Below are 11,635 nucleotides of genomic sequence, written 5' to 3' on the forward strand. Positions count from 1 at the left end.
ATCTATCTATCTATCTATCTATCTATCTATCTATCTATCTATCTATCCATCCATCCATCCATCCATCTAATACAAGGCAGAGCATGTAGCAAATAGAGGAGAGATCAAAGTTCTAAAAATGTCTGTGGAGAGAGAGACCACTGTTACTGGGTTTTGAGAGAGAGCATCACAGAGGAGGTGGTATCCCACCCCACTCCTCACTCTGACCAACCTCTCCTAATTTCCCTATTTTTGTCAATGGTGCTGCCATTTTCTCAGTTAACTATATTTAGAAGATTAATATTTCACATTTGCCATTATATCTCCTGTATCCAGTTACTAAATTCTGTCATTTCTTCCTTTGAAATTTTTCATGTCCCTTCTTTCCTTTTCATTCTCTTAATTCTTACAACTCTAAGCCAGGCACCATCAATGTATTTCTTGTCACACACTTTGAGGTGTTTCTGTTGGCTCTGGGCAATTTCCCTTCAATACATCCTACATATCTCCACCAAAAGAATCTTTGTAAAACCATTATTTCAGCTTGTCACTCTCTATGCTAAAGAACTTCTAATAGTAGTACCTCATAGTTAATAGGGAAAATCTGCCCTATATTATTGGAGAGGCAGCCATGATGCAGGGGAATGTATGATGGATTTGAAGTCAGAGGACTCTGGTTCAAATCCAGACTCTGCCATTTGTTCTGTGACCTTGGGCAAAAAAGTTTGTCCTTTCTGGGCTCAGTTCCCTCATCCAGGTAGCGTGGTAGATAGAGAGTTATGTCTGAAGTTAAGAAGATAGGAGTTCAAAAACTTATGAGTTGTGTGACCTTGGGTAAGTCACTTCACATTGGTCTGCCTCAGTTTTCTCAACTATAAAATAAGGACAATAACAGCACCTGCTATGAAAGGTTGTTGTGAATTTCATATGCTCCACTTGTAAAGCACTTAGCACACAGTAGGTGCTATATAAATACTCATTCCATCCTCTTCCCCTCCCCCTGCTGAGGTTCCTACCAGCTCTAAATTAATGATCCCATTCAGCCTAACTTTCCACTACTTAATACAAACATCCTGTTCCCTCAGCCAGTCTCTGTTATTCAGGTCTTTGCTCACACTATCGCCCTAACCTGGAATGTCCTTCCCTTCCTCCCTTATTCATTCCTCAGGCTCTATTGTGTTCTCTATGCATTTGTTTTTGGATGACTAGAACTGTGACTTCATCAGGAGAGAGACTCTCCAGGACAATCTGTAGAATCTTGGACAACTGCCTGGGCACAGAGAGACTGAGTGACTGACCCAGAGTCGCACAGCCAGTTCTGTGGCAGAGGCAGGCCTGCGATCCAGCTCATCCTGGCTTTGAGGCCTGCTCCCATTCATTACTCCACACTGCCCTCCAGCTCTCTCCAAGATGTAGGTGCTCAGTGTGTGCTGAAGTCCCAGTTCCTCTGAGACCTTTTCCAATTGCTCCACCTTGTGCTCACTCGTCTGCCCACTCCCTTCTACTGTACTTGCTACCTACCACCACTTCCCCAGCACAGTACACTGAACAGAGTAAGTGTTGTTGGATTAATGTCCAAATTAATAACACCAGTCTATGCCTTCTCCAATGGGGGAATTGGGAAGAGGGGAACCCAGGTTAGGAGGATCATGGGAAACCTGCTGCTTCTGTTTTCCTCAACTTTAAAATGAAAGAGTTGAACTAGAGCAGGGGTGGGGAACCTACAGCCTCAAGGCTACATGTGGTCCTCTAGGTTCTCAAGTGCAGCCCTGTGACTGAATCCAAACTTCACAGACCAAATTGGATTCAGTCAAAGAGCTGCACTTGAGGAGCTACAGGGCCACACATGGCCTTGAGGCCACAGGATCTCCACCCCTGGACTAGATGATGTCAAAGTCTGTTCCAACTCTAAATCCTATGATCATAAGTTTTACTTGGATCACAAGATTAGAAGTGGAGAGAAATATCTACTCATTTCATCTTTCCATTTAACATTTGTGACACATAACTTTTCAAAACAGAGGCATTTCCTAATAAAAGTAGTAAAGAGGGTTTTATAGTGCTCGACAACACAACTCTGAATAATTATTTTAACTGACAAAATATCATAGGAAAAAAGTCCACGTTATGAAGGAAATTTGCTATTAGCTCTTCTTGTATACATTTTTTTGGGGACTCTATAGTGTCCCAAATAATATATGTATATACTACATATATTCTGAACTATAATTGAAAATAGATGTTAAACCTTCTAAATGTTACTATTTTATTTGTAATATCTATGATACTGAAGTTGGAGAGAAAGGAAAATTATTGTTCTTAAAATTGACCAAACTACAAGAACTTCCAAATCCAATCCAATAAGCATTTATTAGAGTCCAACTTATATACTATGTCCTGGGGATACAAAGACAAAATGAAAAACAGTCTCTGCCCTCAAGAAGCTTACATTCTACTTGGGGAACACAGCATGAAAACAGATAAAAATATACATGATCATTTGAAGAGGAGGAGGAAGGCAGCACAAGCAGTGGTACATGAGCTGAGCCATGCAGGGAGCTAAAGATTCTAAGAGATGGAGGTGAGAAGGGAGTATACTTATGTCACAGCCACAATGGACATGTACAAAAAGCAGAGATACAGGAGATGGAGGGCTGAGTGTGGTGAGAAGAATTTCACTGCAACACAGCCTGCATAATGTTACCAGTTACAGCAATTACCAGGGACTATTCAGACTGGTAAGAGGGGTGAAATACTAGTCATTATGTACCTTGTAAAATACAAAACTCATCTGTTTTCAACTTTTGAACAAGCTTAAAAAGCTTGAAGCTAAAAGAAATTTTCTATAAATAAATAATAATATCATAGGTTCATCAAAGGATCAGCATATGTCTTATGAGAATGTGTGTGTGTTACAAAAAGGCCAATGTTGGCCATTTTTAATGTCTAATATGAGGCACTTGGGAAAAAAGAACCCACAACTTTTTGAAAGGCACATGGTCCAGGATTTGCATCAGTGGAAATAATTCTCACATAGTACAACAAAGCACTGGTACTTAAACCACTGATACATGGTCTGTGATATAGATATTGATATATAAGCATATGTTCCAGAATTTAGCCCTAGGAAATAGTCATAACTTTTTAGCCTTTGTCAAATAATATCTTTATAACATAATAGATGCCATCACTCTCTCAGGGAGCCCAGAGAAAAGAGGTATTACCTGAACTTTGGGTTTCTACTGGCTTATGAATGGGTTCATATACATGCCAAATATTTTTAATTCTAAACAGCCAGAATGCAGAACCCTTTAAAAACAAATTTCTACAAATACCTCTAGTGATATAGGCAAATGGCACATCATAAATGAAAAGAAAATATAAAAAAAATCTGATCAAATATCTAATAAAGTTTTGTAAATTTTCTAACTGTGCTAACATGGAACACAATTTGGTCATGAGAAACGAATCTCTTACTTCTCTTATATAAATTTTATAATTTTACAATTTCAGGAAATCAGTACTTAAAACCATTATTGCTAAAGCCTACTACACAAAAATACTTGTGCATATTTCGTTGAAATAGCTCATTAGGTCTGAAGTAAAAGTTCTGCTTGACATGACTTACCCAAACATGACAAGCCCCTGTTCCCTTCTTACTGCACAATTCTTGTTATAGCAAACTTTGATTTATTACTGGTACATGATGGTGTTTAGAACTCAAATTTCTCCCTTAGTTACTTGTTTACTTGAGAAATATACCTAGAATTAAATGGTGATTACTGGGGGGGCAGAGAGGGAGAGTACATTTCACTTGATAAGAAGTATTACAAGGATTTTATAATGCAATCTAAAAATAAGTTTAAAAAACTAAATTAGATTTCTTGGACAATTTATTCCACTTTTTAGATGAAGTAAAGAGTGTCATAGTCATCAGGAGAAAAATGTTGTTGTACACAGGAAATAGTACACCTCCTTTTTCAATATAAATTGGCTTCCCTTTGGAGAAAAAATTCTGCTTTTGATGTGGTGTCTTTGCTATCAGTGGGTTCTGTTTGGCATAAGGTATGTAAAACAGGCATTTCAGGTAGCTGGATACCTGAAGATTTCACCTCACAATAGCTAAGAGCATACCCTTTAACTAAGTCTTCTTTGGAGATTTCATTTAAGCCTGAGTCACAGACGATGGCTTTCTGCCACAAGTGTGTGTTCTTGAGGCTGGTATGCAGAAATTCTTTCATTCGTTGGTTTTCTTTGGTAGTAGATTCCCAAACCACTTCAAGTTCATTTTCCACCTCTCTACAAGAAACAAAAAACAGAAAGTAGAAAGTTTTAAATGGTCTCTTCGTCATCTGGGTCCTTTGTGGAACAATCTGAAAAAAGAAACTTTTCCTTAGGAGCAATATTTTTTAAAATAAATATTTGTTCATGTTGTATGTTTTTTATATCACCATAGTTTTCCCCAGTTTTCTTCTCTCCCACCCAAGGTCATTCTGTATAACAAACAGTACTTTTTAAGTCAAAAAAAGGAAAAAAATTATTACAACTGATCAGAATATTGAAAAGTTAAAAAATATTTGCCCTTAGCATTGCTTGCGGCCTTCCCACCTCTGCAAAAGGCAGAGCTGGGAGGGTCCTCTTGTATCTTTTCTTTTGGCCCATGCTTGTTCTTTAAAACTCTTCAATATTCACTTTTGATTGTGTGTGTGTGCTGTTTTCTTAGTTTACTTCACTGTATCAGTTCATATAGATCTTTCCATATTTCCCTGTATTAACCACAATTATCACTTCTTATAGCACAGTATCTACACACGTTATATATATAACCAAATATATGTATATGTTATCTGTATGTGTGTGTGTGTGAGAGAGAGAGAGAGAGACAGAGACAGAGAGAAAGAGAGAGAATATCTTCAATACAGAAGAAATGAAGGGAACTGAGGTGATTAGAACAGCAAGTGGTTAATTGTGGGAACTGAGTGAACCATGCTGACTCTATTTTGTGACTCAATTCTGGAGCAAGCTCAGCTCCCTTTCTATTCAATCTTAAGTCTAGTTCAAACTCTTTCCTGTGAGAAAACTTTATTCAATTGTGGAAATTGAGAGAAAACTTTGTTGCACTATTTGAACTCAGCCCTGCATGGTTGGGAACCTGGACCACTTCTACCTGCTGTTTAAAGCCCTTAACTATGGATCTAGGTTATGCTAATCAGAAACCTGGTCAGATTCAAACATTGATGCAAGGAGTTTTCTCAGAATTGTACCTCTCAAGCATCCCATATGTCTCATCAGAAAACTGGCCCTGTACTGATCAGTTACTGTTTCCATATTCCTTTTGATTGCTTACAGACACTTGGGGGAAAGGGACACCTCCTTTTCTGAATTTAGGGAAAGTCCCTAATCTTTTATCCAATTAGAAATCAAACTATCCAACACTGTATTGTTTCCTTTCAATTAGTTGACCTTATTTGATTAATCATTTTTAAGGTATAACTCTCTCTTCCTCTGTATATCAGGCAACTGGCATGCATTGCTTAATAAATCAATAAGCTCAGATCAAACTTTTGATTCTTCATTCTACCTTTCACCCTCAATACCAAAGCCTATTTAAAGAAATATCATACAAAGGTTTTTTTGTTTTCCCCTTCCCATTGATCACCTCTCTTCTTATCCTAAGTACATTAGTTTTGGTTGTGCTTCTCAGTTTCATGTAATTAAACTTCTCTCTTTTATCTTTTGTAATTATCCCCTATTTCCTGTTTGATTAAGAATCTATTTCCTTCCTATAGTTGTGAGAGGTATACGATGTGTTCTCTTCTTTTTCAGTCTGACCTTTAAAAGTAAGGTCATATATCCATTTAGAATTTTACTGGGGAACATGGTGTAAAGTGTTAGTCTAAGCTTCATTTCTGCTAAACTGCTTTCCAGTTTTCCCAGAAATGTTAAAAAAAAAAAACCAAATAGGTCTCTCCTTCCTAAGTAACTGATGTTTTCTGCTTTACTGAACAATGGACATCAAAATCCATCATTTCTAATTCTCCCTTGTCTAGTGTGTTCCATTTATCTACCTCTCTATTTTAAAACCAATACTATATGGTTTTAATGATTGCTCCTTTATAATATAGTCTGAAGTCTGGAAGTGCTATCCCCCCCTTTCATTCCTATCTCTTTATTTCTCTTAATATTATAGATATTTTATTTATTCCAAATGATTTTTAAAATTATTTTTTCAAGTTCTATAAGATACATATATTTTAACAATTTGATTGATATAGCATTAAAAGTGAATGCTGGAAGAACAAAAGGTCCAGAATACCAAGGGAATTAATGAAAAGAAATGCAATGGAAGGTGGCCTAGCCATACCAGATCTAAAATTATATTATAAAGCAATAATCATCAAAACTACTCAGTACTGGCTAAGAAATAGAGTGGTAGATGAGTGGAATAGCTTAGGTACATAAGACATTATAGTCAATGACTACAGTAATCTACCATTTGATAAATCCAAAGACTCCAGCTTCTGGGATAAGAACTTACTATTTAACAAAAACTGCTGGGAAAACTCGAAAACAGTATGACAGAAACATCTTATACCATATAGCAAGATAAAGTCAAAATGGGTACACAATTTAGATATAAAGGATGATACTATAAACAAACTAGGAGAGCAAAGAACAGCTTACCTGTCAGATTTATGTATAAGGAAAGAATTTATGACCACATAAGAGATAGAAAATATTATGTAATACAAAATGGATGATTTTTATTACATTAGATTGAAAAGTTTTTACACAAATAAAACCAATGCAACCAGGATTAGAAGGGAAGCTTTCCAGAAAGCTGGGAAACAATTTTTACAGCTAATATCTCTCATAAAGGTCTCATTTCTAAAATATAAGTCATTCCCCAATTGGTAAAATGGTAAAAGGATATGAACAGGTAGTTTTCAGATGAAGAAACTAAAGCTATCTACAGGCATACGAAAAAATGCTCTAAATCACTACTGATTAGAGATACACAAATAAACAACTCTGAGGTACTACACCATACCTATCAGATTGGCTAACAAGACAAAACAGGAATATGATAAATGTTGGAGAAGGTGTGGGAAAAATGGAACACCAATGCATTGCTGGTGGAGTTGTGAACTGATCTAACCATTCTGGAGAGCAATTTGGAACTACACCCAAAGGGCTATATTTTGATCTAGCAATACCACTTCTAGGTCTATATCCCAAAGAGATTACTGAAAATGGGAAAAAGACCCACATATACAAAAATATTTATAGCAGTTATTTTTGTGGCAGTAAAGAATTCGAAATTGGGGGGATGCCTATCAGATGGGGAATGGCTGAACAAGCTGTGGTAAATGAATATAATGGAATACTATGGTGCTATAAGAAATGATGTGTGGGCAGATTTCAGACAGACCTGGAAAGACTTATATGAACTGATGCTGAGTGAAGTGAGCTATGTTGCAGTACTTGTATTCGAATTCTGCTTTAGAAGAGCAAACTGGATCTCAGATGGTAGAAGAGAGGGCTGTTGTGAATTTGGCTTGGAAAAAGAAGCAAAAAAGTAACAGGAGGAAAGTTCAGACAGTTTTGGTAGAGGTTGAGCCTAGTTGCTAAGACAACTGCCAAGAGAGTGCATGTGTTGCAGAGTGCTACAATATTTCATGATAAAGTTTTTACAAGGGCAGAAGCTCACCCCATACTGAGAAGAAAGCAGGACAATCATGGAGGTCAAACAATGTTCAGGGAGATAATTGAGGATTTTACTCAACAGATTACTGATATACTAAGCTGATTCACTCAAAGCATGAGAGAAACTTTAGTGTCTTAGATGGTGAGAATCAGTGATGAAGGAGCATCAACAGATTGTACGAACTGCTTGAAATTTATAAGTATTTGTTAGAATCCTTTTGCCCAGCAAGTTTTTAGAGATTTTCATATGGCAGGATGTAACAATACAACCATTCTGTTAGCTTTAGCTGCTGCTGGATGCAACAGAATTTCTTTCACTGGTTCTATGTGGAGAGAGACCCTGGTATTTGCTTAAAGATTGCATGAGAAAGTTGAAAGAAGAAGTAATGAAAACTGCTATTATGGTTGGAGATGTAGATATGTATCATGATATCCCCTTAGGAGTTTCTCATATCATAATGAAGACAGCTCCTCCTGCTTATAAGCACCTATTTCTGACTCTAGTAATTGATTAAATAGGTCACCCTTTTTTTTGGAAGTGCTGGATAATATTTCACAGCTAAGTGACTTACAAGAATGAGAAAATTATAAATTTCCTCGAGAGAGAAGCATAAATACCTAGTGGATTCAAAGTCAGAATAGATTGACAAGAAAAGAATTGTTTACTGCTTTATTGAGAACAGGTGTAGATTTTGGAAAAATTGATGGTATTCCAACTAATGAGTTATACAAAATGTATCAAGAAAATGGGTTTGATGTTAGATGGAATTAGAGAAGTGAGAACTGCCCCTACAGATCTCCTGAACCATTGTATCCAATTCTGTCACATCTTCAGGGAGACTCAGATTAAAGAAAGTGCTGGGATAGGTGGAAGTGGTCAGTGTGCTGAACTTGTGGGAGTATATTAAGTTGTTGGAGAAGAACAAGGAGGCCAGTGTCATATATTCTACTGCAAATGAGGTTACGATAGTGAGTTCATGGACTCCAGAAGCATGGCTGACCCTATATTTGTCTCTTTTTTGCTTTATGTCTGTTAAACTTGTTTATGAGATTTGTTTCTTGTAGGCTTAGTACCCGCCACCTGCAGATGACTGATCACTTAAGCCAGATGCCACCCCCTGTCCATGACTGTGATGTGCAACCTCTGGATCTGGCGTTGACCGAGCTCCAGATGCCAGCTAAAGAAGTGACCTTTAGAATGGGACCTCTTGGACCTGGCGTCAACCAAGGTCTGGATGGCAGCTAAAGAAATGACATCTCGAATGGGACCTCTTGGGGGCAGGGACAACTCTATATACAATTTCAGCTGGAAGTATCTATGGAGAAGAGACCTTCGCCCCTTACCCCAAGATTATAAGCCCCATTTGAGGGGGGAAAGATGGGGTGCTTGTGCCCAACCCCCTATCCTAAGATATTATTTTATGTGCTTATTTTCTATTATCCCTGTCATATTGTCGCAAAGTTCTGTTGACACCAGGTACCCCACCAATTATCCCTAGACTCTCATTAATCTAAGTAATGAAATGTATTTTTAATGTATTTTTACTATGTAAGGGACATGAAAGATCTAGGGGTCGAATGTAATGGGAATGGGAATTTGAAGATCTTCCCTGTCCCTTAATAAGCCTAGGGGAATTTAAAGACCTTCTCTGCTTTGAAAATAAACTGCCGCCTAAAAGGCTGAATATAGTCACATGGAGCCTGTGGTGGGAAGAGTTTACTGAAGGGTGGAGCAGAGCCCACAGGAAGCTGGAAGTCAGAGCCAGAGTGTTTTTTTGGTGTCTGAATAAATGTTTTGCTTCTGTCTTCTATGTAGAGAGTTTGTTATATTTTGCAATTGAGCACCATGCAGGAATATTTATAGTCACAGTTGGTATACTTATAGTGACTGTGGGTGCTATAAATATTGCATAAGTGCTACAATAACCATGGTAATATAATTTTTATTGTATTGGCATAGTTCATCTATGAACAAATATTCATACTTCCAGCTATTATAGTTGTTCTTTATTTCTTTTAGGAGCATGATATAATTGAATCTACCTAAGTCTTTTATGTGATTTGGTAGATTGATCCCCAGAGAGTTTATGTATTTTGAAGTTATTTGGAATACGATCACCCATTTTATTACTGCCTCTTGAATTCTGTTATTATTATACAGAAATGAAGTTGATTCTTGATGACTTATTTTTCAGCTAGCCATCTTTGTTGGTTCTTTTTGGCCTTTCCAAGCAAATCATTGTATCATCAGTATTAGGGATAGTTTTATCTCCATATTACCTATCTTTATGCCTTTAATTTCTTTCTATTTTCTTATTGCTATTGTTAGCATTTCCAGAGCTGCATCAAATGACAGCAAGGAGAGTATCTTTGCTTTACTTCTGTATTTACTGGAAAAGGTTCTAGTGTATTCCCACTGCATATGACATTTACTATATGTTTTAGATACTTTTTTTTATCAAATTAAAAAGGTCTTTCTATGCCTATTCTTTGTAGAATTCTCATTACAAATTAGCATCTTACTTTCTCAAAGGCTTTTTCTGCATATGTTGACATAACATAGTCTTTGATGCTTTTATTTTTAATATGATTATGCTGATTTTTTTCCTAATGTTGAATAATACTTGCATTCTTGTTATCAATCAGTCAATCAACATTTATTACACACCTACTATGTGCTAGGTCCTATGTTAAGTGCTACGGGTACAAAAAGGAGCAAAATATAGTCCCTGCCAACAACGAGTTTACAATCTAACAGGGGAGACAATATGCAAACAAATATATACATAGCAAGCTATATACAAGATAAATAAGAAATAATTAAAAGAGGGAAAGCACTGAAACTAAGAGGGTTTAGGGAGGGTTTCCGGTAGGAGGTGGGATTTTAGTTAGTATTTAAAGGGAGTTAAGGAGGTCAGCAGTCAGAGAGGAGGAGGGAGACTATTCCAAACATGGGGGACAGCCAGAGACAATGCCTAGAGCTGAGAAATAGAGAGTCTTGTTCATGGAACAGTCAGGGGGCCAATGTCACTGGAACAAAGAGTGTTTTGGAGAAAAAATAGGGAACCACTGGGGCTTGCTGAGTAGAGATGACATGATTGCACCTGTTTTAGGAAAATCAGTTTAGTGGCTGCATGAAAAACATCTGGAGTGGGGAGAGAAACTTGAGGCCGATAGACCTACAATCAGAAGTGTGAGCTGGTGAGGGCACCAGAGTAGTGACAGGGTCAGAGGAGGGAAGGAGGTGGCGGTGGTGGTGGCAGTGGCAGAGGCAGAAGCAGCAGCTACTTCTGGAGTTCTGGGCCCACAGACGGTAACAGATCCAGTGGCTTATACAGAACTCCAGAAGCCTGGGACAGTACACTCATCCCCACCCCCACTGAAGGAGAGTTCTGCCTTGACAAAGAGTTAGAAAGTCAAGTATTTGGCTGGGAAGATGAATAAACAGCATAAAAAAACTCAGACTACAGAATCTTACTTTGGTGACAAAGAAGATCAAAATATACAACCAGAATTAGACAACAAAATCAAAGCACCTACATCAAAAGGCTCCAATGAAAATATGAATTCATCTCAGACCATGGAAGAGCTCAAAAAGGATTCTGAAAATCAAGTAAGAGAAGTAGAGGAAAATTTGGGAAAAGAAATAAGAATGATGCAAGAAAATAATGAAAAATGAGTCAACATTTTGCTAAAGGAGACCCAAAAAAACACTGGAGAAAATAACACCTTAAAAAATAGATTAACCCAAATGACAAGAGAGGCTCAAAAAGCCAATGAGGAGAAGAATGGCATGAGACCTTTCTCAATATCAGGGTAGTTGGAGGGAAGATAGATAGATAGATAGATAGATAGATAGAGAGATAGATAGATAGAGAGAGAGAGATAGATAGATAGATAGGTAGATAGATAGATAGATAGATAGATAGATAGATAGATAGATAGATAG

At 37.3% G+C, this 11,635-nt stretch overlaps 1 protein-coding gene across 5 annotated transcripts in view; it reads right to left on the bottom strand.

Moving 5' to 3' along the window:
• Window positions 1-2,330: 2,330 nt before the first annotated feature.
• The window catches only part of CEP89 (centrosomal protein 89), a 161,866-nt gene continuing 152,561 nt past the window's right edge, over window positions 2,331-11,635 (bottom strand). For all 5 annotated transcript variants that reach the window (XM_069082621.1, XM_069082620.1, XM_069082619.1 and 2 more), the window contains one exon: window positions 2,331-4,278. In XM_069082621.1, the coding sequence (XP_068938722.1) occupies window positions 3,960-4,278 (319 nt within the window). In that variant the 3' untranslated portion in view covers window positions 2,331-3,959. The remainder of the gene's footprint in view (window positions 4,279-11,635) is intronic.

This window comes from Petaurus breviceps, unplaced genomic scaffold, assembly GCF_028583685.1.
Source record: "Petaurus breviceps papuanus isolate PSGF00001 unplaced genomic scaffold, PetGlider_PUasm1.0 171, whole genome shotgun sequence".
NCBI classification, from domain to species: Eukaryota; Metazoa; Chordata; class Mammalia; order Diprotodontia; family Petauridae; genus Petaurus; species Petaurus breviceps.